Below are 27,038 nucleotides of genomic sequence, written 5' to 3' on the forward strand. Positions count from 1 at the left end.
ATGTATAGAGGCAACCACAGAAAGTCACACTCGTCTTCAACAGACTTTTACACAGACTTTTATTGTTGGAGACAAAACATTTTCCTTATAGGCCTTCAGCGAATGAATCAGTCCACTTCGTTACTGCAGCGCCACTGCACAATACTTGGCAAATGCAATAAAACTGCAGTAGAAAGGTCTGATTCATCAGCCGTTATCCGGCCACAATAGCAAATAAATGAGCCTCTTCTTCATTAAATGTCTCTTCAACCACAATAATTACAGCTTACAAAGAGAGCGTGTGTTTTTAAATACTGCTGTGTACTGCTTTGTACCATTTACTGTTTTCTACAAGGTCGTTTATTGGTTACAATTGACTGGTGAGACAATCTGTCTTGTTTGATAAACTGGATAATGTCTTTAGTCACTTTCACCACCTAAGCCTCCGTATCCAACCCCAACAAACACCTAAACTACCCATCAGCTCCCCCATGGCTCTGCACTGAAGTCTGGGGTCCTCGATGGGGGGTGTCTGGATGCTGAAATATTTAACAGCTTCACACTAAGCACAGCGCAGCGTGACTCATGTCAGACATGACAGCATAAAGGGACTCTTTACTGTCATAACTGAGCTAGTATGAAGACAATGTGGTGCCTTGTTATAGATTTTTGATGCTCTTTATCTTCACTTCAGCTGCATTACCAGGAATAAAAAAAAAAAACCTCATCCCTCATCAGATTTCTCCTTGACTGAAGAGTGCATTATGTCAGGGAGAGAAGCCCATTAAATATCCATTACTCTGTCCCACTGAAGAGTGTAGCTTACATAATACATGATCAGCAGAACTTTAAAACTTATTGTAAATCTTGATACGTGATATATTACTGTACATCAAGTGATCAAAGCTTGTCAAAGTGCAATTTCATGAAAGTACAACTTACCTTTGTTTGTTATATTGCAAATAAAAGTGACCAACTTAAGGGAACAGTTCACCCCAAAATTAAAAATACATATTTTTTTCCTCCTCTTTAGCACTATTTATCAGTTAGATTGTTTTGTTGGGAGTTAGGCACGTCAGCCTACCAAAGATTTAGTACTTGATACGACTACCAATGAGATTCCACAAATATCGATACACAATTTGATGCTACGTTAAAAAACAACACAATAAATCCCATGTGTTCAAACATACACTCCTTTCCAAATAAATGTTATCATTAATCCCAGAGAATTTGACACAAATGCAAAGTACTGGTCTATGTGGGTTCATGACATTTTGTGGGTGGAGAGAGAGAGCGAGAGAGAGAGCACAACATATTTCTGTATGACTGTTGGTCTTTGTGGGAGGGTATTTGTCCCACTCCTGCTCCAATGCAACTAGTGCAGCGTTTTACTTAAAGTTGAACATTTTTCAACTCTTGGCGATCGGAAAGAAAAACGTGCAGCGCTCAGTGCAGAATCGACGTTCAGCGCCTCCTCACACTGCTAGCATTTGTAGCATTATGTTAAGATGCAGCACTTTCATTGGAAAGAATTAACACAATATACCAGAAATAAGTGCTTCTGCTTTCAGTAATTCGAGTTGGAACTGTCTCTGCACCGTCACCTGTTTGGTGTCCTTCCTTTAGCATTAAACAGCACCGCCACATTTTCAGGATTTTGGCATTGAATTGGCACCAAAGTATCGGTTCTGCGGTGCTTGGTGAGCAGTGATGCTGTTGGTGGGTATAGTTCATAAAACTGCTCACAACAAGGTCTGTGGATTACTTTGAGTAACTGGATCGATCATGATTGCTCGAAAAAGACGTGTTTAGTTTTTCAAGCACTGCAAGCTGAGTGCCATCTAGTGCCATTATTTTGGAGACGATATACGACCGATAACTTCAACACTCAGCAACTCAAAAACAAACAATCTAGACTGATAAACAGCACTACAGGAAAGAGGAAAAAAAATTCTTGCTTTTGGGGTAAACTTCCCTTTAAGGCAAAAGATATTATGGGCTTTTCTTTTGTAAATCAAAAGCAGTGATCAGTTCTGTTCTTATGAATCCCACAGTAGCAATGGGCAAAAATTAAACTGCACCAAAACTTCACCTAACCACAACCATCTTTAATCATAACAACCCTACACATGACTATTTTTAACTCTTCTGCCTGAAACCAAACCTTGTGGTTTAACAGGCCAATCACAGTGCCGCTGTCCTTCACCCTGGTAGGACCCATAATTTAGCATCAGTGACTCGAAACATGGGTGCAGAGGGCGTGGCAAAAATAAAAAGGTCTGATTTCAAAATTTCGAGGCTAAAGTTCAACCAGTGAAGCTCACAGTGAGAAATAAAGCTGCTTACAAAAATGCTACAGTGCAGGCACAAAGCTATCCAGCATCATGAAAACAGTTTCTGATAGAGAAGCTCTCACAAAGGATCTTGCTTAAACAGCTGCCTGTCTCCTCGGTTTGTTCCCAGTATCCAACCAGTCTGTGCATGTGGAGACAGTTACTGCGGATTATTTAAAGAGGATTTGCAGCTATCACAGTCCTCAGCCTCCAGCAGATATCACTAACTAAACTGAAGGCAAACAATGCTGAATCTTTTGGTGGTTTGTTTCGACAGTGTGGTGTCAGGAGTCTGGGTGTGTCACATAAAACCCAACAGTTTAAAGCATAATTAGACAAGCAATTGAGAATTAATTTGAAAATAAAAAGGAGGGATTGACTTGTTAGACTGACACTGTGTGATTTGTCTTGAGGACACTGTGGATTTTCTCACAAATAAGTGTATAAAATACCATTTGAGAAATCCCCTCTCTTAAAGTTTCTCCAGTCATATGAACTTTGCATCGCAAATATCTAAGCTGGCATGTTAAGCAACACCAAATAGAATGACTTAATTACTTGTTGTTATATGCATGTGCATCTGTTGCCTTGCCAAGTCTGCTGCTCGCCATCCTTTGTTTCCTCTCCATTTCCATTCCCTTGAGAGCACAGAGGAAATACACCATATGGCTGTTTGTGTTATCCTTTTTCTATTTTAAAAGTTTTGGTTTTAAGAAGAGGAGTGCAACTCTAAACTGTACTGATGTGAGAAAAGTGATCATACATTTTAGGTAGTGTACTAGACAAGGTGGAACAAACATCTTCATGTTGCTGAATCCTCAAATTCAAGAACTATCACCTTGTAAAAAGGTCAGAGGTCATTAAGACTCAGGTCAGATCCTAAATCTGGGTTCACATCTTCATCAAGAAGATCATCATTACCATCATCATCGTCGTCGTCTTCCAGATCTGATCCCGGACCAGAAAAGTTGCTTCTTCTCGACTGAACGCTCAGACGCACTCGCGGTTTCTGATGAAAAGCTGGAGGAGGTAAAAAGCAGAGAAGGAACTTTACTTTGTGTGTGAGTGAATGAGTGCCTCTTGTGGGATTAGGCTGGAAGAAATTCAAATGTTTTCCCATAACAACTGTAAACCAGTGGGAGTGTGTTAGTGTGTGCATGTGTGGACACAACTGCCAAATTAGCCCGGCTTCACGGGCCCAAATCACTCTGGGAAACATTTAGGGCAGAGATGGTAAGCTCTTCCGGGAGCATCAACCTTCTGTTACTGTAAGTCTCAGGGGTGAGCAGCAGTGTGCACGCTCCCACACAAATACACAAGGTACCAAATTTCCCAAGAAATGACAGGCCTCAGCAGAGGCTGCTGGAGAGGAAATGAGAGCTTCCTCTGCACACAGAGGAGCACAGTGGGTCTATAAACTTACTCACAGCGATGCTAAACATTACTCACAGCGATGCTAAACATTACTCACTTTGCTTTTTTCACTTATTTAAAAAATGATTTCATTCCAGTCTCTTTTTACACTTTTTCTCAGCCTTTTTTATGGAATGCCCCTTTGTGATGTATTTAAAGGAATAGCTTGCCATTATAAGAAATACTGTTATTGATTTTCTTGCCCTGAGTGAGATAAGAAGACACAGCCAGAAGATAACAGAGTGCCCCAGGGCTGACGTTTTTCTGTGGGCTGACACCGAAGTTGGCATCGCCCTGGCTCCCTCATCAAGAAGCCTATGGGATTTTTCCATTGGATTTTGGATCATTGCAGAAAATCAGCTCTGTGACCTTTATGGGTTCCTACAGCTTACGGATGGTTAGATTTAAGACTTCGTAAGACTTTTTTTATACCCCTGAGAATCATATTAAAGACTATTTTAAAATAACCAAAGCCGGAGAAAAAACTGACATCAATAACTTTGGGTTAGGGACAATTTTGCCCAAATCTTTACCTTAACATAAAACATGACTTTAGATGTTAGACAAGTTAGATGTTAAATGGTATTTTAAAAAAAAACCCAAAACAACTTTCTAGATTGAAACATGTGACAAACAGTGGACAAATGTAATCATTTAAATATCCATTCCTTGAAAGAAGCCTGTTAAATTTTCATATGACTGGATGTAAATATATGTTTGTGAGTGTTGTTGGTTCTTCTATCCTGTTTTGCTTAGCATTAAAGTCAGTGATTTACTTTTTGACATTTCAGAATACAATATCTTAAAATAATTATTGATATTCTACTTCCAATGTATTTGCATTTTTAAAGATTTGATTTTAAAAGACTGATTTAGGACATTTTAATACCAATTCAGACCTTATTCATAGATTTATGAATCTAATGCCTTTTAAGACTTTTTAGGGATCTGAGGAAACCCTGGTTTATGATACACAGTTATTTTGTTCACTAAGATAATCTCCACAAATGAACACCACTTTTAGGATTTTTTTAAGCCTATGGGTGATTACCAAAAGTAAAAAGCTAATTCTAGGCAACAACTGAACTACACTACTATCGTGTTGCCACCACTATGAGGCTGTGAAGCTGTGTTGGGCACAGTGTGGTGCGATGATGTCCTGTTTTTTGTCACTCCTTTGTTAAGGTAACTAGCACAATGATCCTGCATTAAAAGGTGGAGCTAGAAACACTGCAGTCTTTTGATTGGGCAAGAGAATCATCACTCTTGTTCTACAAGGACTCAATGCACTTTCCTGTTATCTTTAAATATTCACTGATTACGACAGAGACTGTAAAAATTCCAGCCTGTTCTTTTTTCTCTGAAAATGTCAGTTTGCAACCCTGTTCTGTGGACGATCAGTGAAGTACACACGCTCCTCTGCATCATTGATGAAGAAGAAATATGAGAGCTGGATGGAGCAGTGATGCGGCTATAACGCTGCGGTAGCAACCCCACCTACATTTTAGAATCCTGTCTGCTGCCGAAGTGCTAAACTAATCTAGGGTTGAGATACATGTCTTTAGGGGTTACGAACCAGTACTTGGGGTACTACAACAAAATTGTTTGATTGAAATACGGCGTAAAGGGGAGCACCACCAAATTAAAAATTCCAATGATATTTTCATGGCCTGGGATGGTCAAATCAATATTTGTGAACATGAGCTGCTCTTTCTTAAATCAAGAGACCAGAGAAGTTAGTCTCAAACTTGTGATGTCATGGGGCATAAAGCCTGGAGCTCATCTATTATGAATTGGAGCCTGATTTTGTGAACCCACAGTGATCCAAGCATCCATAGTGATACACATTTAATAACATTCGCAAAATTAGTCTCATGATCGGACCATGAATTAGCAAAAGCCATCACCAGAAAACAAGAACAAGTCGTGACCAATTCTGGACCATTGATCAGCTGCTTAAGTAATGCAATCGTAAAAGGGGTCTAAATAAGGATCTACTATTAGATTAGCGTATGTAAAGGGGGCAGCTCTTACAATACTTGATGGCACGATAAATGACTGTCCATTTTAAAATATTAGAACAGTTTTCTTTTTTTATACCTAAAAAACAGAAAATGTACCCTGAACATTTTCCTGCGTGCTCTCAGTGTCATCCAAAACATATTTCCCAAATCACTGTCTATTGAGCAGCTCCAGACTTTATACTTAATTATTTCACAAACTGGACTTTAGTTCTTGGATTTCGGAGAGTTGCTCATGTTTAATGATATTTTTTGGACTGTCTTAGAAGACCATAGAAATAGCGTAGATCCCCTTGTAAGGGTGACAATCCCCCCCATCAGCACCTCTAAAGCTTACTAATTAACACATTATCTCCTTTTTTTAATTCACACAAAACTTAAATCTAAAGACAACACATCACACGTTTACAGGCATCATGCACAGGATGATTTCCCGGCTAGAAGCACTGACTTCCTGGACACCCGTCGTCACCATGAGATTGCAAGGCAGGGAACTCCAGCACAGATATGAGAGTGGTATCGATCCTCTCATCTGACTCTCAGCAAGAGGAAAACATTTCCTAACATCTCAAACTATTTCTTCGACTACCCATGCGCTGAAATGGCAAACACAGATGAGTGCTGAGTCAGATCTACTGGGATGAATCAGAGTGAAGGTTGAGCCAGATGTGTGGGGGAGGGAAAAGAGGGGAATCTACACGTGCCATCTTGCTAAAACTGCCACCAGTCTGTGTCCATCTGGTGCCCTGTCTAATATTCCCTCTTGGTTTGAGCATGTGATCCGAATTGTCAGAACATGTTTGTGCTAGTGCACATGTAGGTGGACAGAAGGCTTATGAAAATGATATGATGGAAACACGTGGTGTGGATGACTCAGCACGCTGTACTTTAGTACCTGTGGGTGCACAAACACGCTCGGGTGCGTTATTTTTTTGTTATACAGAGAGCGTTGATCCTCACCAGGGTCTTTGTCATCCAGCCATGATAGATCATCTGAGCTGACCTCAGCCAGGCTCGGGGTCGGGCTGAAATCTTCTGAGTCAGAGTCCTCAGCTTTGACCCCTCTACTGTGGCTGCCAGGAAGTGGGAGTGGTGATGCCCCTGAATCAAATAAAAAGGCATCATTAAAAAGTTTATAATGCTGTAAAGGTATGTGTGTGTGTGTAATTGTGAGTGTAAAAAAGCAGAGAGACTTGCCTGATGAGTGAGCTGACAGTAAAGGTTTTGGCTGATGTTCTCGGAGAATAAGTCTCCTGACCTCCTCCTTCAGTTCTGACACGGTTGTTCTGTTGTAAAGAGATTAAATTGCAACTTAAGGGAACAGTGTGATGGATTTAGGGGAATCTAGTGGCATCTAGCGGAGAGGATTGTAGAAATCAACTAGCTGAAATATCTCCCATTTAAAATTCATTTAGTGTTCATTGTTCAGAAGGTTTTTACCAGGAGCTGAAATATCTGCAGAGGTCTCTTCCTCTCCAAAACAAACGGGCCAGGTGATTTAAACCAGTAAAAAAACACTAAATAAAGCAGGTTCCCCTTACAAATGAGTGTTTTTTCTACTTTGTCTGGCTTTGGCGTGTCACCAGGCAGCTGCTGAAGTGTGCTCACATATTTTCTTTGAAAACTTAAGATTTAGAGATTCAAGAGGTTTTTACAAGGGAGCTGAATTATCCACAGAGGTCTCTTTCTCTTTAAATAATCAGTTTTCCGGGACTCTCATTATGGAGGGGCTGCAAACTACGGTGGCAAAAAATGCGAATGGACTTATCTACAGCCAGTGTTAAGTTTGACTGTTCAGGGCTACTGTAGAAACATGATGACTCCATGGACAAAGACATGCTCCCTATGTAAATATAAACTGCTCATTAAAGGTAATAAAAATAAGACAATTCTTATTTTTAGATGATGACACTCTAAAGAAAACATACTTATTATATTCACTGTCTTTGTAAATTTTTTTTCCCTAAATTATTTTTGGGCTTTTTGTCTTTATTTGATAGGACAGTTTAAGCATGAAAGGGGGAGAGAGAGGGGATGACATGCCGCAAAGGGCCGAGGCTGGAATCAAACCCGCGGTCGCTGCAGCGAGGACATAGCCTCTGTACATGGGGCACCCGCTCTACCAACTGAGCTGCTGGGTGCCCCTTATATTCAATTTCTGCCTGTATACTCCCCTAAATAATACGCAAAGAACCTTAAAGTAAATTCAAAGAAACGTGAGCCAAAACCTGAAACGCACACACACTCACACCTGTACCTGATCTGGCGGACCTCTTGTTGTGTTTGTGCGTACTGAGAGACGGTCTTTGCCAGATCAGTGCTGTGAGTTCTGTAGCTGTCTGTCAGCCCCTCCAGCGTCTGAACAAAGCAAACAAAGGAAAGGTTAAGGATCTGAGAGAATACAAACGGCACGTGCAGAAGCAAACACAACCTGCTTTAATGTAATGTGTGTGTACCTTGCAGCTGTGCTCATACTGTCTCCTTGTCTCTCTGGCCTCTGCCTGCTGAAGGAACACGTCCTCCCCCTGTCTCCCTGTCAAGAGAAAAAGAAAGAGCAGACGTCATGAACAAGACCGTGCTTGCCTTCACTTTGGAGGCCAGCGTTAGGTTTAGCAGTCATGCAGAATCAATACAAGGGCATAATGTATGTGTGTGACTCACTTAGTTGTGCTTTCAGTTGGTCCACCTCTCTCCGCAGGTGTTCCAGCTCCTCTCGGCGAAGCTTGGAGCTGAAACTGGAAAAAGAAAGAAAAGTTGTTATAAAACTGTCTTTTCTGTCATATCTGAAATGTCACCTTCCAGGTAAAAAAACAAGGTGTAAACATTTTTATTTCAGTCTCGAGCTCGGCCTATCATCACTTTAGTCTGCAGTTACGCCCCACCAGCTCCACCCCTTATGCACCTCTCCTCCAGGTTGCCTAGCGACGTGGCTCTGGTGATGTGTCCCCGCAGACTGCTCAGCTCACGTCCAACCTCTCTCCTCCACTGCTCCATCCGTCTCTCCGCTCCCGGACTTTGTCCCCTCCTCGATTCGGCCATCTCTCTCTCCCTCTCCCTCAGCTCCTCACGCAGCCTGTGAACCTCCTCTGCAACAGAATAGAGAGTCACTGTGAGGATTTTTTTTCTCCTTTGGCAGCCTCGAGGATAAATCCAAATTATTTATTAATGTTTTTCATTATAAATGAATCCTCCCGTGATGAGTGTGCTTTGCTTTTTCAGACAGTAGAGGGGTGGGCAGAGAGTGGAGAAGGCAGGGGAGAGAGAGCTTTAGCAGGATCTAAACTTTAGGACAGTGATGAGGCAGCATTTGTATATATCAATATATTATTGTTCATTTTTTTAAAAGAAGGTACAAATCAGGTAGAACAAAATCACAGTACATCAAGGAAGAATCAAAATATGAAATCTTATTATAATAAATGTAAGAGGTAAGAGATAATACAAGAAAAAATAGTATATGTATATTTATCTATTTATAAGTGGATGTACGCAGTTTTGCAATTTAATTTTCTTTCTTTTTTTCACATCACATGTTTTTTCACTCCACATTGTGTTAAGTGGTTTTGTATATATGTTTTTGTCTTAATATGTATTTAAGAGCATGCAGCTTGAAACGTCACCTCGGTGGTAACTGTATGAAATATTTATGATAACATAATCCAATTTGCGGACTCTGAATAAACAAGATCATATCAGAAAACTTTAAAGTTCTGTGTCTTTCTGGGAAATTTAGACCACATTTTCCTGTAAATTCTCTCGCCTCATGTGGCAGTGAGAATCCAGATACTGGATCCACTCCATGTCTTCTCCCCTGAGATAGGATAAATGAAACTGATAGTATGCCATCATCATAGTGGAAATTGATCAAAGTGTATTTTTTGTAATCTAAACAGGAGGCATTTTGCCTGTTTTTTCCTGTTTTGAGCCATAATGCAACACTCATTTGCACCATTTCAACAAATGAAAAGCACAGTCCAACCCAAAAGACATATGATGCCAAGTAGAGACTGAGACAGTCTGCCAACCTTTTTTATGAAGGCTTTTTTTGGTTCAAGCCATTTATTTACATACAGTATATGGAGCATTTTAACCACAACACAGTTGATGCAAAGTGTTTTAAAAGATACTGATGAACAGATATCAAACATAAAGAGCAAGAAGTTACAACTGTATCACTGTATCACTGAAGGATGCGTGCATCTATTGGTAGCCTATCTAGCACCACTGAGCTAGCTATTGTTGCAGCCCAGCCGAGAAGGACGCCATTATTGTTTACATCTCGTGCTGTCATGATCATGAGCCTCACATCTGTGAAAAGATACGCACTTCCCTCTGCATGTCAATAAGATTGGTGGGTATAGTTTTGTAGAAGGAAAATAGTTCTACATGAAACTGCTCACACAAAGTGTGCGGATTATCTTGAGTAACCGGGTCATAATGTCTAGACAGCAATATTGCTCTTGAGTTTTCCAAATGTATGTTTTTGGCGCTTTGAGCATGACAGGGCGAGTAAAATCTACTTCTTCTATATTAAAGAGAAGGCAGACATCCCTACAGCTGATATCACCAAAACAATCTAGACTTACAAAAAGCACCACAGATAAGAGAAGAAATATATATTTTTCAATTTTGGGGTGAACTGTTCCTTTCAGTTGTGTATGCGGTCTCCTAAAGTCTTTCGAGGACTGAGATCATCAGGCAGAAGGAGGGCAATTTTGTTTTCTTCACCACAAAAAGTAACAGGGCCAGGGAAGGAGGTATGTAGCGAGGCAGTATGGTCTCACTTTGTCTAAATTTTGTTAGAAACTTTGACAGAGTGTTTTAATAAAGTTAAATGTGAGAAGAACACATTTGGATAATCTGATGATAAAGATATAGAGAAAAAGTCAACATGAAGGCATCAATGAAAGGACTGTAAAGAATTCTGTGTTTTCTGAAATTTGATTCTCAAATCCACTTGTTTGTGAGACTTTGACTTTTTGTAAACTTAGTTTGGGTGTAGCCTCATCAAGCAGCATTGAAACTGGTAAGAGATACTTTCTTGTAGTGGAGAATAACAGGAGACAGGTGTGGTGTTATTTCTGGGGGGATAACATGACCCACTTTAAACTGAGGTAAGCAGTTTTTGTACAGTAAGTTACCTTCTAGTGTCTGGATTTGACATTGTTGAGACTGTCTCTCCCTTTCCGTGTCTTGGAGTCTCTGAGTGAGAGACTCAATCGCCTTGAAAAACATTAGGAAAAATCATGATAAGACTATAAATACATCACATATTATTTGACTACTTTGTGGTAACTATTTGATATTGCGCACCTGGCTCGGTTAAACAAATATTCACACACCTGGCTCTGTATCTGGAGTTGTGACTGGAAAGCAGCGAGGTCTGCCCACTGAACAGTCGGACTGAGAGCTGCGGAGGACTGTCGGAGAGGGAGGCCTCGAGGAGGAAGAGCAGGAGGGCCTAAATCTGAATCATGAATCCTCTCCTTCACTGGAAACAAATCTAGAGAGGAAGAGGCAGGTGTGGGAGGTTTCTTGCAAAAAGCTTAAACCAAAATCAAACGAGTTTAAACCACTGTTCCTCCTATCATTATCTGCAGTTTCCTGTCAAGGTTGAAAGGGTGGAAATTACACAGAAGCAAACACAAATACATATTTCTTCTTTTAGTCATATTCACAAATCAGCAGTAGTTCACCAACCTTGTCCTCCTTTAGCAAATTTCCCCGGTGAGGTCAGTCTCTCCTGTTGAAAAATAAATGACACTTTCAAAACCACAGGTAATTTCCAAACTGTCACCATCAGCACAAATGTTTATTCTAGATCAGCGGTTCCCAACTAGTGAGTCGTGGACCAAAAGCGGGTTGCAAGACCATTCTGAAAGGACCGCAACTGACTTGTGATCATGTCAAATTTGTGAAAAACACACTTTCATTTGAGCTACTATCATTATATATTTAAAATTATATAATATAATACATAACATATGTACAATTAAAGCAAAAAGAAAAAATCAGGTCATTCCTTTTTATGGAGGTACAGTAAATTTGCGGCACAGAGCTTTTATTTTAAAGTCCTATTTCTGTTTATTCTTTCAATATGTTCTATTTCTTTGTGTTCTACGCCAATGTGTTGTTTGCGTTTTGTGAAATAAATCTGTAGTAAATAATCTTCAGGGCTCCCACACATTTTCATGGACAAAATTTTCATATATACATACATGCAAAGAAAAAAAACGGAAGGCGGGGGGGAAATATTTAAAAGAAGAAGAAGAAAATCGCCAAACTTTTAATCTGGGCCCGCGAGTTTGGAAGGCCGGTTTTCTTTAAAAAAATGGCAGTAAAATGAATGCAAAATACAGCCATTTAAAGTTGTATGCCCCTCCCCTAAGCCAAAAGTGATTAAAAAGGATTTAACATGCCTAGTGAACATACATGAAGGGAGAGGTGAAAGGCAGGGAAAAAGTTAAGGAAATTTTGTGATGAACAAATAAACAAAAACACCCAAAACGTTATCATAGGTTGACACATTAAAAGCTATGCTATATTGTCAGCTACAGAAAATAAATGTACCTTAATGTTACAGCAAATTTACATAATTTTTCCAAAACTTTCAATGGTTTTTACCAGTTCCATTACTTTTCCAGGTTTTTAATGACTGTAGGAACCCCATATCTAATGTGTAAACCTTTAAACTAATGACTAAGGAGAAATCTGGACCCCTTGGCTGGACCAGTTGGGAACCAGTGGGCTAGATAAATCAGTGGAGCATTACTGCCATCTACAGATAGCTCCAATAAAATACAACTGATCACATGACCACAGTGAATACCCTTCTATATTGTACAGTCATGTCACTTATGCAAAACAAAATATGTCTTAATGTACCATAAAACAACACACTTAAAATATTAGTTTCTGCCATTTCCACCCAGCGAAACATATTAGGGGAAAGCAATTTGGATCTACTCACCCTCATCTTTGCAACGCTGCCATCTGCTACTGACAGAATAGAGCTCAGCTGATTGTCCCAGTTCATGTCTGAACTACAAAGACAGCAAGTTGACACATGAATCACTCATTAGCATCTATCGGTTAATTCTTGATCACTGGTGCAAAAACATCATGCAAGACAGTGTTGTGTGTGGCGTGACAGTGACCTGCAACATCAAAAACCACCGTGGGATAGTGATACAGTAACTTTAGACGTGTTTTGAGGCTGGTCAGTGAGGGAACAACCCAGCAGAGATCACTGAAACGGAGTAGGAGATTAACCCTTTGAAACCTGGATCGACATCAATATTGTTCTATTCAGGAGCTTTTCGAAAGCATTTAATCATTTAAAACCTGAGCAGATCGGTTTCATTTCTTCCGAAAACATGAACAGAATACAACAAGCACTAAATAAGTAAAACGTAGTTAGTTTTTAAAAAGGTTATCAGGGAAACCAGACCAGAAAACTATATACATATATATATATAGGTACTATCATTATATATTTAAAATTATATAATATAATACATAACATATGTACAATTAAAGCAAAAAAAAAAAAAAATCAGGTCATTCCTTTTTATGGATTATTACTCTTCTCTTTCTCTCCTATTTTTCAGATATTTTTGTCCCTTTTTTTTATTTGTATTTATTTATTTTTGGGTCATATATCGTTAAGTTAATCATTGCCTTCATCCAATGTTTTTTTTTAAAATCATGCCAAATTGCTTAGGTTTCAAAGAGTTGAATTACAGCAGGCTAAGAGGATATTGGCACGTTTTCAGTGACGCTTACCAGCTGCTACACAGGTAAATGTAGCCGTGGTGCTAAAATGTGCAAGCTGATAATGTAATAAGCCTACTTACTCCAGGGAATATCTCTCCCCTTTTCAGGATCAGATTTAAACTAGAAGTGATGCAAGGACTCCCTGCTCAAGGACACTTCAGCAGAGTAGATGCTGGCTGCCAAAGACACAGCAAAACACGGACCAAACACGCCAACACAACGCCAAGGAGGCAAAGCAAACGCTAAATAGCTAATGTCGTCTTATTATTGACCGAAGCTAACTTCAGTTAGCAGCAGCTTTAACGGTGACTTTTTCCTCTCTGCGTTCATGTCGTTACGTTACTGTCTTGGTTGACAAAGTAATTTTCAACCGTTTCCTGGACGCTGAAAGAAGTCTTATTTTGAATAAGACACGCAGCCTGTCCCTGAAAACGGAATAAACAATCATTGAGGGGAGCGACAAAAACGTTTTTGTTAGCTTGCTAGTCAGGCTACTCACAGAAAACCTTGCGACTCCACTTTTAAATCCAGGAGCCCATAACGGCAACGTGATTACGTATGATGTTGCCGCAGAGGGCTTCTGGGTATTGTAGTTAACAGCACAGACTACGCTAAATGCCACGGTATAATTTCTCTGGGCTTGTATTGTATCATATATTGTATTGTAGTTATTATTTGTTCCAGAAGAAATCTTTGCAAAAAAAGGCAAGAACCGAACTCAATTTATTTCATTGATTAGCCAAAGAACACCATATCCCACAATTCAAAGCCTTGTGTTGACATCCGCAATCATGGCGGCTTCCAATACCAATGTGGAAGGTGTTATACGACTGTTAGAGGATAATTTATCAAAAGTTGGATTTGAAGTTTACCCTCTGAAGGTATCGTGGCACTAATTTCTTTCTAATGTGGAGCATTGACAGCACGAAAGGCTTAAAAGTGTGAAAAATGAATCAGTTAATATACATTAATACATCCAGCTGTTAACCTGCTAGCAAGGACTGGGGAGTTTGTAAAAGACTGTAAAATATAACGTTTATTATGGCAGTGAACTTATTTTATTTATTTATTTATTGTTACAGCCGAATATATTTTTTATTTAAATTACTTTGAATGTTTTTTTTAAATATTATATTTATGCAGGTATAGTTTCGTTAAATCCTCTCTTTTTTAAAAGAGACGTGTACAATTTAAAAAACAAAACAAAACATATAGCCTACAGCTTAAGTGTAGACAGACCAACAGTTATGTTCGATTTTTTTTAATTAATTAAAGAAGAAAATTAAGAATTTATTTTCTGGTGTGATTACTAATACATAATTACAGCCTCTAAATAAATCCAGATTATGACAGTGTAACTTCATATTTCTGGGAGCTCATTCCACCTGTATGCTGTATATTACTTGAACCCACTTTTTCCACATTCAGTATAAAGTACAGCTAATGTTACATAGTCCAGTAACTTGACACTGAAGGTACTATGTTTAAATATAACCAGAGAGCAGTGGTAACTAATAACAATTACTTTTTTGTAGAGCACCTTTCATACAATAAATATACAAAGTGCTTTACAAAAAAATAAATAAATACATGACAATAAAAGCATAAAAACAGTGTCACCCTCTCCCACTTGGCGCTCAGGTCTTTGAGACTATCATAAACACAATACTTTTCCCATGGACACAAAGTTACCACAGGGTGTTGTTTACACCAAAATAGGATTTTTCAACTATTTCATAACATATTTCCTGAAGTGAAACCTCACTGTTGATCTTATCAAGGCAGTTTTTGTAGTAGATCCCTTTAAATTAAAAATACACAGTGCTGCTTCCTTGTGTTTGTTAAGGAGGACCACCCCAGCTTTTTATATAAACTGTAACGAGTGAGAAATGTATCACCTGTGGTGAAAATACTGTTTGTTTTTACCTGTGTGCCTCTTCATGTCCACAGGTTGGTTGGTATAACTCCGTGCTGTCTCCCTCCCTGCGTTTGGCGTACCCTGATGACACCCTGGCGGTGGTGGTGCTCAGCACTCCTGCAATGTTTGAACAAGCCTTCCTGCCCTTCATGAAGGAGAGGGGCTGCCAGACGCTGTCTGATCCCATAGACCAGTGTGTCAAACAGTGCGTCTCCTCTGCTGTCTCCCAGGTGAGCGGTGTGAGTGCATACCCAAACCTGAAAAAAGCAGCAGACAGACAAAAACACGTTTGTATGATCGGTTGTGGATATGGGTGGTCGAATCTGAATAAAGTCTTCTGTTACTGAATATCTAATCGTATGTTTTTATAAAGTAACTTTTCTGGAGGGTAAAGGGAAAAGTTGCTTAAAATGACATCAAGGGAACAAGAAATGGGTGTACACTGATTTAAAAATCCTGCAAGCCCAGTATAACAGATGCTTTAAAGAGACAGACACCACAAAAGACTGAATTACCATCTGAAGAAAAAAGAGGGCAACATGCTCCAGGTTCAAAGGATGTCATTTATAATGTAGTTGCAAATTTGTTTTCCAAATATGATATAAATATTGTCCTTGAGTGCTGCACAGTATGACATTTTCTTTAGATTTTTTTACTGCTAACAACAACTGGACATAAAGGCCATTGGTCCCTGTGAAAAATATTGTCATGTGTAGTCTTAACTCAGTGGGTTTAAAGCGCTGACTGAGTTCACAGCAACAGGAAGCCATTAGATTATTTTTTTCTCAGGGCCCCATATGGGTTCCTAAAATTATATGGCAAAATCTCTGGTGGTAAGAAGTTACACATGTGAGAAAAGTTCAATTGATACAGTGTCTCAGTTCTGCTTGGATCTTCGTCAGGTTAAAATGTTGCTTATTTTGACCATGTTGCATAACGCCAGTTAGGGACAAGATTGCAACTGTGACTATTTTCATGATTGTGGCGCCTAAATAAGCTTGTTTCCTCTCTGTGCCCTGCAGTGTTTCCCAGGACAGCAGGTGGATGTGAGGTACGACTACGAGCTGCTGCCCAGCAGGAGGCCAAAATTTTTGGCGCAGACTGCAGCTCACGTGTCCGGAGCAGCTTTTTACTACCGACAGTCTGATGTCAGAGACCAACCTTGGGCTGAAAAGGTAACACTATTCATTTATAGTGACTCTAAATAGTTGCTGTTTCTTTAAACCCCAATACCTGTGGTCGATATTTTGTGTTTTCATTCCTGCTTCTGTTTTGTGCATCTCCCTCCGTTACCTGCAGAAGATGTTCGGAGTGTGTGTGCATCCCAGGTTCGGGGGCTGGTTTGCCATCAGAGCCCTGCTGGTGTTCGGTGATGTGACGGTGGGCTCTGAGATGGTGCAGCCTGATCCTCTGGACTGCGTGCCGTCCAGAGAGGACAGGATTCGGCTGCTGGAGGCTTTCAACTTTAACTGGCAGGTACAGGACCTCTGCACTGTGAGACATAACACCTGTGACACACACAGTCAGTGGACCAAACTGTTTCATGTCAAAGACCTTCAGACAGATGACCTTCAGATGAGAGACCCCCGTCTGTGGAGGTTTTGTTGTCCCGTGGGTCCCTCCTGAGTTTTCGGTTCACTCTGTCTGTGCTGATATGAGAATAATATACTATTATATAACATTATACAGTTGATTTCCATGATGCTGTATATAAATTCATTTTGGTTTTGAAAGCACAAGTAAAAGAAAAGTTATTTTACCAAAAAAAAAATTAAAATAAAAAAATATATGAGTTGAATATCAAATTTTTCATGATGTCATTCGTCTTTTTTGACATTGAGACCCTGTATAAAAGTCTTGCTTTAATTTAATTTATTTATATAGTAAGTATTTTTTCTTTCTCACCTCTCCTTAAATCTATTGTTTAAAGTACAATTTAGCCTGGATTTTGTGGGGAAAAATGGATTGCTTGTGATTGCAAATACATTTTCCTAAAGTTTAATTATGTAATTGAATGTATGATAAATTATATTTATTATGGTAAAAAATATTGACAGATACATGCAAATAATTTACCATATACTGCAATTATTTCCTGTAATATGATGACCGAAGAATGCCATCTTCAATCCCTGGAGGTTTTTTGGCAATTTTTCTTCACATTCCTTTGTAAATGATGTTTTCTTTCTTTAAAAAAAAAGAGTAAATAAAATTAAACAAACTGAACATAAGAAGATGAATTTTGCGTCCTCAGGATTGGAGCTACAGAGACATCATCCATCCAGTTCAGATCTACTCTCAAAAGCAGAAGGACTACTTTTCCACTCCTCCCGCTCAGCGGTTTGCTCTGCTGAAGACTTGGGGCTTCCTGCCGAGTGAGAGCGAGCGACCTGCTGAGACCTCGGACTCACAGAGCGAGGAGACGGGACACGGCTGACAGAGACGTGGAGCTGCAGGGAGGAAACACAAACCTCCTGTTAAGCTTGTGTGGAAGCTTTTGAAGAATAAGGGATTCTTCTCAGGGACTTGAACTTTTACCACTTTATGGCCTCTGTATGATGTGTTTCATCATATATTTACACTACAGATGTTCACACTGCTGAGTGCAGGTAGCACGTCATGGTGTCACCGTGGAAACATGAACAGACTCAAATGCGCGTGTGTGTGTGCGGCTTTAAACGTCAGTGCTTCCGCTGCAAACTTTGTGAATGTGTTTAACAAATTGTTTTAAAGAATGCACCTTGTTCCTTGTGTCATATTGTAACACACAAATTACAGATGTTTAAGTAGCAACAGTGATTATTTTTTTCTTTGCACATTGAATAACTGACACAATATCAACACAAGAGACTTTGTATCACTGGCCTGCCTTTAATTTGGCATCTGTATCAGCAAAGAGAACAAACATTCTCACTTTTTAAAAAAAATTATTCAATAGTGAGGCCATAAAAAAATAAATAAAATAAATAAATAGATTTTAAAAAATATATGACTCCATGGATCTGATTTTAACAAATATTACATAACAGTCTTTTAATCCAATTAGTTTAATTGCATTTATCATTTTAGCAAATTACAGTTTTAAGCAATGTATTAATATTTCATCCATATTATAACTAAAAAAACAAAAACCTACTCATGATGCATTAGATATCTGTGTATTATAGCTCAAAAATAATAGTGGCATGTTTAATTTGGCATCCTGTGAATCAAAAGTATTTGTGTTATCCATCCATCTCATCTCTCTCCAGTATTTATTGGCTCCATTGTTTCGTCCTTGTCTCAAGTTTACCTGACACTCACACTTGATGCATTATAGATGCCTCTGTCGCCCCCCAACCTGGTGACAGACTGACGACTTTCAACTGTGACTAACCCCTCTGTTAGCACAGTGACCCACGGCACACTCTTGTTTATCTTGTTTATCTATGATAGACAGATAGATAGATCAAGGGGGGATCAAGGCCTTAAAAGTTTTTGAAAATAGACATAAACAGACATAGATTATAGAAAGTGCTTTATTTATATCTTTTACAGTTATAGAAATCGAAGTTCTTTTGCTACTTTTTTACTTTAAGTTTATAGGCTGTGCTCCACTGTCATGCATGTGTGTATTGCAGCTGCATCATTATTTCACACACCACCTGCGTTGAGAAAATGCCACCTTCACATGTGTGCATTTTTGATTGCTGTTAAATCCTTGAATTAGAAGGAATTAGGCCTGGAAAGTAATTGAAAAGACGGCTTCAAAAAGAGAAGCTCTATGAACTAGTGAGGGGTTTTGTATGCTCCTCTACCGCCCTGTAAAAACATGCAGGAACAAATTAACTGCATCTTTCAGCAGTTCTGCAGTAGAAATTCAGTGCTGTGCAACTCTCGTATTGCGCCTCTAGATGTCGCTGTTCTCCTCTTGATAACGCAGAGTGAGGTTTGGCACTGCTGTCTTAAAAGCTTCTGCAGATGTTCAGGCAGCGCTCAATAAAGTCAAACACTGACTGCAGATAACCTGCTTCACAGTATAACGTGTACCTCCTCGCTGTATCTGCACACTGTAACTGTCAAGTGGATCTTATATAACGGCTCTTGCATGTATTACTTTAATTTAAGCAGCTTTCCTCTAGCTCCTGCCTGCGCCGTTTACTCTTTGCTTTCATCATTTGGGGACTTTTTGTCCCACTGAGCAATCTATTGCTTCATTTCACATTTTCTCCTCATTCAGACAGTCTCTCTCTCTCTCTCTCTCTCTCTCTCTCTCTCTCTTACTGCATCCCCCTCCTCCCCCCTTTCTCCCTCCCCTTGCTACTCTGTCTATCTGTGTACTGAATCAGCATTTTAGAGCACTATGCCGCAGGCCTGCAGAGAGGCAGACCATGGAGTTAATTATACTCCCTCAGATACTCGATCTCTCCCTCTATCCCCCTCCTCTGTTGCTCTCTCCCACCCCTCTTTCTCCCCCTTTTCTCTCTGTATCTCTCTTTAAACGTATACGCCTTGAAGTCAGTTAACTCTGCAGTTAACTCTCATCACTTCTCGGGATGCCCAAATACCTATAAAATGATAAATTTTTAGCAGTCCAAAAAGCAGAATAATCTAAATAAAAGATGCATCGAGGCACCATTTTCCAGGAGCTGTTTACCACAGGAAATATATTTGGCACAAACTAGACAACAAGAACTAAGCAAGAACAAAAAACTTTGGGTTTCTTTTTCCTTGCTGTCTCTCTTTGCATCCTTTTTTCTCTCCGCTTTGATGCCTCTGGGAAGCTGGAGGGATAATTTTCTTCTGACAGAGTGAGAAGCCAACTCTCTGTTAGTTCTCAGGGTTTGCAGGTCTCTGCTGTTGTGGGTGAGAAGGCTGCAAGCTTTGTCCTCAGCAGCTGTACCTGGAGTACACTGATATGTAGAGGTGGAACATTTAGGCTGCATGTCAGAGGAAGACACAGTAAGACATGGGGAGTTAGGAGGCGGATGCTCCTGACGATCCCGCTTTCCCCTCTGTTGTAGTATCCTCAGTAGTATCCTTGACTGTCTCCACAGTGCAACGTGAATTCTGGCAGGCAGAGCTGCACTGCTGAGCTCTCCTGGTTTCTGCAGAGGCAGACTTGCACTTTGACTGTAGTGAGACACACAGGGTTACCTGCATTACACTGCTACAGTTTTTTAAAGAAAACTACAACTGTTTCCTCAAGAGTCCCAAAGCAATGCACAAAAACAGGTACATACTGTGGAAGCAAATAAGAAACATAAGTGCTTGAATTTAAACAGCAACTCAATACTTAAAATTCCACTTAAAACATAATGTAATTTAAAACACTGAAAACCATGTATTTGAATTTATTTCTTCTGAATTTTAAAAGAAAAATATTTCAAAGCTATGAATTCTGTGTTGTTTAAATTTCAATACCTAAGTATTCAGTGGCTGTTAAAATTCAGATATGTTGGTCTCTTTGTGTTTCCAAACAATAAGATTTTCTGAATTCTGCCACATTTTGTAGTTTTTCAAAAGACTGCTTTGAACAGATGAAGGTAAAGTGTGCATAATTTAGGGAGATTAGGTGGCGTCTACGGTAAATCACCTGAACCAGGTGATTAAAACCACTTAAACTACTAAATAAAGTAGTTTCACGTTACAAATCAGTGTATCTCTGACACTGTTTAGCATCTTAGATTCGGTTGGCTTGTGAGACGTGAAAATGCAAATGGTCCTCTCTGGGGTGTTTGGTTTGACCATTCTAGGCTACTGTAGAAACATGGCAACATGGCGTTCTCTGTAGAGGAGGACCCGCTCCATATGTACACATACACAGCTCATTCTAAGGCACAGGAAATCACAGCAATTCTTATTTTTAAGTAATTATGCACTGAAGAAAGTATTCTATTTAATTTCTGCCAATTTATCCCCTTAAGCCCTACTCACTGGAACTTAACTGGTCCCACAGCAAAGGCTTGTGAACCCAATAAAAGCTGGCTCATGGTCGCTGATCGTAAAAGAAAATGAGTTCAGAATCTGTCTTTTAGGAGAAGCAACGTTAAAAGTCTACTGGGTGCTGCTCAGTGGAAACCAAAATCCAAAAAGGCAGTGATGACGTGTTTGTGCACAGCAAGAATTATCGGGCGCAGAGATGGTTTTGAGCAGAGATGAGAAAGAAAAGGAGGAAAAAAAAGAAAAGATGAGTGGTGTGTTATGAGTTGTGGATCAGTGAAGCAGCGTTATCCGCCCACAGACATCAGTTAACAAGAAGAGAGGGGAAAGGCCAGCAGCACACCAGCAACAGAGGAGGAACTGAGCGCTGAGCGGGGGGGAGGAAAACTCCAGCATCCAGAGAATGTAGTCAAATTTTTGAATTTAACATTGCTGTTTAGAAACGAGGGGAAAATGGAGACTTTATGCAGAGATGGAGATCTATGAGAAAAAGGGAAGAGCTTAATTACGACTCTCGATTTCCTGAACTTCCTTTCATATTTTCTCACAGAGCCTGTCTCTCTCTAAAGCACACTGCCTGAGCGTATGCATGTGTTTCAAGAGGTTTTAAATTTTTAAAACCCTCTCCTTATCAGTTTCGTGGATTAGCATAATTAACTAGTCCTCTCTGCTTTAGAATTCCCCCCGCAGCCAATCGGTTGTTGGCTCTGGTTGCGGAGGCCAATGGGGAGGCCAATGGATGGGAGTGTGAGTGGTCAGCCAAGGACAGTGGGGCGGAGGACTGTCCGATTATCTCATTATCAGACTCAACCAGGCGATTAAACTTGAAATCTCTCCTTTCTGCACATGCACGAACAATCAGCACCTGTTAGAAAAAGCATCAAATGTATTAGAATATGACAAAATGTGATAAGCATGACATTCTTCATCATAGTGCTCAGTATTTCCCATCCTCCCCCTTTTTTTCCCCACGGGCACAATCATGCATTGAACATGACATCACACACTGTTCATTCAGTCTGACAGACATAAAGACATGAAGCCACACGCAAACAGAAGACGCCCAATCCAACGATTAGCAGCTAATGTGCAGCAGGCGATGACAGAGCATTCATGTAGTGGAAAATGCTGTGAGCGACCCCCCAGCCAAAGAGATGTCCACATGTGTAAGTAATCCTACTCACTGGTATTAAAATGCTGCTTTCTTGATGTTGATTAAATTTAATGTTTATATGCAAGTTTATATTTGATTTCTCACATAAATGGGCAGAAGGAAATGAGCAATTAACAAGACATGGCCAAAAACTGTAAATTACCTAAAAACATGTACACAAAAGCAGTTAAAATAAATAAATAAGAAAATGTCCTTAAAAGTGCTTGAAAAGTATTTACTTTATATATGGTGTTATATTTTTTGTGCAACATTATTTTAATTAGAAAACCACTGCAATTTAATGACCCTGAGCAAAGTGGTATAATTTCTTTAAAAACATGGAAGGCAATGAGCAACATAAGACAATTTTTTTAGGAAAAACTTACCTAAAAATAAACAAAGAAGTAAAAAATAAACAAGAAAAAAAGAGAGCAAATATTATATTTTATTACATTTTTCTGTACCATCATTTTATATTCATCATTTATATATCATGATATTATTATAATTAAAAATATAATTTCTGGGACATTTTTCCCAAATTTTTGGATACTTTTCTAATAATCAACCCTTGTCATTTAAAAGTATATTTTAGGTAATTTTCTTTTCACAATTCTTTAATTTGTGGGACTTTTCTTTCCATGTTGATCAAGGCTTTTCCCCCCGTGTTATCGAAAGAAATGAAAACAATTTTCTCTGGTTTAAAAGAGTCAAACAGCTTGTGAAAGGTGTCTGAACATAGCACAAGAAAAGTGATGTCGATCCAGGTTTCAGAGGGTTAATCGCAGTGTGACGGCGAATGAAAAGCGTCGCTCCTGTTGCTCTCAGGAGAGCGTTCACCTGACTCCTCGTCATCTCGGCTACAAACCAACCATCAAAGAGCAGCGTAACAGTGAGACAGGAGAGAAGGATTAGCCCGGGCTAAGGTTCCCCTTACATAATCCACCGTTTTGGATTAGTTTCATTGCCCTGAGAACGTGATAGGTTTAACCCTTTCTTTAACCCTTTCTGCAGTGTAGTGGTTTAAGGTTTAAAGACGACACAGGAGGCGCAGAGGATTGCTATCCTTTATGACATTAAGTTGATGTTTGGGTTGGGTTGTTTTGGAGTATGTACTTCATCTTGTGTTTCAGTTGCAGCCTGTGGGGGTTCAGTTTTGGTTATGTTGTGAGGAAATAAGTTAACCCTTTAAAACCTGGACTGACATCCGTTCAGATTACTTTCTCAAGCTATTTGACCTTTGAGACCCTGAGCAAACTGGGTCGATTTCTTTCAAAAACAAGCTAGTTACTCTCCGAGCAAGGAGCGAGATCAGCCGCCATATAACAGACATGGTGAATGATTGTGACTGACACGTTACGCCTTTGTTATTGTTTATAAAGCCCTGCCAATGTGTATGTTACATGCCACGCTAGAGGCTGATGCTCCTGTGTTCAATGTCACGCTCGTCATGCCTGCTTTGATTGCAGGATGCCACGATGCAGTGTATAATCACACACAGTTCTGTGAAAAAAATGCAAGGGCGGTATAATGGGGGGACGTTGTTGTAGCCTTATCTCACATTCTCTAAAAGTGGCTCTAAATATGGTCACTTGGCTCCAAAAATTCAAAATGACAAAGACTAAAATGCCATACTCAAGGCTTTAAAATGGCGGTCCACAAACCAGTGGATGACGTCACAGTATTTATACGTTTCTTTTTATACAGTCTGTGGTAATTACTTATTTTCAGGAGATACAACTTGTTATCATAGACATCCAACTGAGAAATCAGAGAAATAAGAATCCTCTGTAGATAATTGTGGAAAAACTGCACCACACGTACATGCATGAGAAGAGTGAAGCTTCACATGCAGGTGAACTCAATGAAACGGTTAATTTATTGTCTATAGTGAAGAAAACACTTAAAGCCACTTTAGACAGAGGAGGGGCTTTCTCGCTTTGTCCTGCATCATACTAACCACCGCAATTAGCTCCATCTCTCTGCATGCCTGGTGGGCTGCTGTGGTAAAAGCTCACATGGTGCTATGAGCTAATTTATAGCTACTGTGTGCATTACATCACAGCTGCCGAGGAACTCTAAATCTGCCACTTACTCCAGATTAACTCCTGACTATTTCAGCTCTGCCCAGAAAAAACACCATCCACCTCTTTTTTTTCTTCTTCTTTTTCTTTACTCCAGTTTTCTGCTCTGACACGCGATGATGGCGAAGATCCTTGTGGAGAATGTTTGGTCACGTACTGACGTTTTTTTTTTTTTTAGACATTCCCCTGTGGCCTCTTACCTCCCTCCCTTGTTGTTTGCCTCCTCCATGCCTTTTCACTCCTCCTCTTCATGTTTCTCCAGCCCCCTAGAGAGGCCGGGTTGTTGTGTCGTGTTGCCGGGCTGTGGAGGAAAATTATGCTCACTCAGTTATCATTACCAGCGATTACTCTCTGTGGGGTGTGAGGCACTCTCTGTGTGAGTGTGTGGACTCCACAACGAGTGATAACAGGCAGTAAATAGGCAGGGAAGACATTTGTCTTGTTTCACCATGTAGTGGTAATAATATACCTTTACCACTTCCAGTGTTTCCACTGGGGATGCATGATAATATTGGCATGTCATCGGTATCGGCCTTAGAGGTTGCCGCTTGGTACCAACCAGGTAGAGGCTCAAAATGACCACGAAAACATGCAAAGCAGCCACAAAGAGGAACAAAATGACCGAAAAAGATGCATAACGACAATAAAGACACGCAATACAATAACAAAAAGACGCAAAACCGACACAAAGTCTATGTTTCTTGCTCTTGTGTGGCAGAGGCAGTGGGGCCTTTTGTATATCTGTGCCCAGGGGCCCACTGTCTCATAGCAGGCCCATGGCTTCATTGGGCGTATCCATTTTGAACTGCGTAAATAAAGTTATGGGAAAGGGTTAAAATATTGTGGAAAACTTGTGAAAATTAATTGGTAATTCATTGGTTGGAACCCCGTGCTTTCGTTAAAAGATATGGGGAGAAGGCGGTGAGCAGCTTATCAAGACTTGGCCTAAATGTTAGCCAAAAAATATTTTTAAAAAGTTACATGAAAATCAACTAAAATAATTTTTTAAAAAGTAAAAAATGAACATGAGAATGACTGGAAAAAAGTGCTAATAAAAATGTATCTGTTTTATATATTTTTATTATACATATTTTCTTTATAATAATATCAAATATAAGATTGTTACAATTAAAAATATTGTTGTTTTTTTTTTTTTAACTTTTTTGACAATTTTCTAATAAGCCTAATAATCCTTTCTTTTTTTAAAAGTAATTTTCAGGTAAATTTCTTATCACCTGTTACTAACTTCTTGCAGTTTGTGGGACATTTCTTGTCCACTTGGTCATTGTCTTTTCCTCATGTTTTCAAAAGACATCGAACCAATTTGTTTGGGTCTCAAAGGGTCAAACAGTTTGTGAAAGGTGTCTAAACACAACAAAAGAAAACTGATATTGCTCCAGGTTTCAAGGGGTTAAAGTGTGCCACACAGATACAGTATGAACTATAGTGAACATTATTGAGTTTAAATGCAGTGAAACATTACAGACTGGTCTCCACTGTTGAACATGAGAAACCAAAGAGGACCTTGGGATTCAGGGTTAAGAATTGTTGGCCTAAAGCTACAAGCTGTATTCTATACGTGTGTTTCTGTGTCTGCCATCCACCCACACCATTATGCATCCCATGTTTTACATCCAGACCATTGCATTATTGCAAATCGCTGCAGGCTTTTAAAAAAAACCCAAACATAAATACTCTCTATAGGCACTTTGTATATGTGTTTCCATGCATGTTGATATATTTTATGTAAATCATCTCCATTCTGAGAGCTGCATTTTCTCCACATTGTACGTCTGCTCTCCAATTTTATTAAGTCAATATTTCATGCACATGCACAGTAAGGTATGTTATAAATCCCCCTGAAATGAGCTAAGTGCTGCTCCTGCTCAGTGCTTGACCTTAAAGTCAGACGTGTACGACTGGTGAGAGGCGATTTAGCCTGATGGGAAGTTTAGTGTCAGTAAGATATCCCTTGTAATGGAGCTGGTCAAAGGTCAAAGGCTCACCCAAGCCAAATACTAAAATATTAACAGGCTGATGTGGAAATCAACCTGAGAAAGCAAAGAAGAGGCCTTGCTTTCAAACCCTCAGGTACTCAGCGCACCTGTCGTCTGCCAATCAGCATCGATAAGTGTAATGGGAGAACAGATGAATTCATTAGGCTCAGATTGACCTGCTATGACGAGCAATTTAGTTTCAAACACAGCTAGGCACCTGCGGGAGAGAGGAAATTAGCATTTTAAATAGGTACTATTATAGGCCAGGCCACTGTGTGTGTGTGTGTGTGTGTGTGTGTGTCTTTGTGTGTAACTGCGCACACAGACATCTCCTCTCTACTCACTTCCTTGAGTAACACATCGGTGTGGTTTATGCCATCTGAAATATTGACACAACATAATGCTCTCCTCCTACGCCTCAATGCACTTTTTATAAATA

At 39.6% G+C, this 27,038-nt stretch overlaps 2 protein-coding genes across 4 annotated transcripts; one reads left to right on the forward strand and one right to left on the reverse strand.

Annotated features, from left to right (window-relative positions):
• Window positions 1-42: 42 nt before the first annotated feature.
• Window positions 43-14,098, reverse strand: LOC121941426 (uncharacterized). Of its 3 annotated transcripts, none has more exons than XM_042484231.2 (13): window positions 14,025-14,098; window positions 12,720-12,792; window positions 11,450-11,492; window positions 11,092-11,252; window positions 10,891-10,972; window positions 8,652-8,835; window positions 8,411-8,484; window positions 8,206-8,282; window positions 8,007-8,107; window positions 6,947-7,035; window positions 6,710-6,850; window positions 3,237-3,335; window positions 43-2,953 (listed from the first exon to the last, which is right to left on the reverse strand). In XM_042484231.2, the coding sequence occupies exons 2-13, from the start codon at window positions 12,783-12,785 to the stop codon at window positions 2,880-2,882; spliced, it is 1,191 nt and encodes a 396-aa protein (XP_042340165.1). In that variant the 5' UTR covers window positions 12,786-12,792; window positions 14,025-14,098; the 3' UTR covers window positions 43-2,879. The 3 variants fall into 3 exon arrangements, with proteins under 3 accessions (XP_042340165.1, XP_087934054.1, XP_087934055.1); XM_088077928.1 differs by lacking the exon at window positions 14,025-14,098 and adding an exon at window positions 13,606-14,017; XM_088077929.1 differs by having other exon boundaries at window positions 43-3,335.
• A 150-nt stretch (window positions 14,099-14,248) lies between these two features.
• mmachc (metabolism of cobalamin associated C) lies at window positions 14,249-18,428 on the forward strand. The gene is made up of 5 exons (XM_042484018.2): window positions 14,249-14,406; window positions 15,476-15,673; window positions 16,466-16,618; window positions 16,743-16,919; window positions 17,698-18,428. The coding sequence occupies exons 1-5, from the start codon at window positions 14,317-14,319 to the stop codon at window positions 17,878-17,880; spliced, it is 801 nt and encodes a 266-aa protein (XP_042339952.2). The 5' UTR covers window positions 14,249-14,316; the 3' UTR covers window positions 17,881-18,428.
• The last annotated feature ends 8,610 nt before the right edge of the window (window positions 18,429-27,038 follow it).

The sequence above is a fragment of the Plectropomus leopardus genome, chromosome 5 (genome assembly GCF_026936395.1).
Source record: "Plectropomus leopardus strain MGB_pleo_1.0 chromosome 5, ASM2693639v1, whole genome shotgun sequence".
Classification (NCBI taxonomy): Eukaryota; Metazoa; Chordata; class Actinopteri; order Perciformes; family Serranidae; genus Plectropomus; species Plectropomus leopardus.

Bases quoted from the DNA above. Each gene is read 5' to 3' on its own strand.
- mmachc (XM_042484018.2), top strand. From the start codon at position 14,317: ATGGCGGCTTCCAATACCAATGTGGAAGGTGTTATACGACTGTTAGAG. The intron at 14,407-15,475 runs GTATCGTGGCAC...TCATGTCCACAG, and splicing joins TTGAAGTTTACCCTCTGAAG to GTTGGTTGGTATAACTCCGT. The intron at 16,619-16,742 runs GTAACACTATTC...CGTTACCTGCAG, and splicing joins ACCAACCTTGGGCTGAAAAG to AAGATGTTCGGAGTGTGTGT.
- LOC121941426 (XM_042484231.2), bottom strand. From the start codon at position 12,785: ATGAACTGGGACAATCAGCTGAGCTCTATTCTGTCAGTAGCAGATGGC. The intron at 3,336-6,709 runs GTGAGGATCAAC...TACCTCCTCCAG, and splicing joins GCTGGATGACAAAGACCCTG to CTTTTCATCAGAAACCGCGA. The intron at 2,954-3,236 runs GTAATGATGATC...TGTGCTCTCAAG, and splicing joins AGACGACGACGATGATGATG to GGAATGGAAATGGAGAGGAA.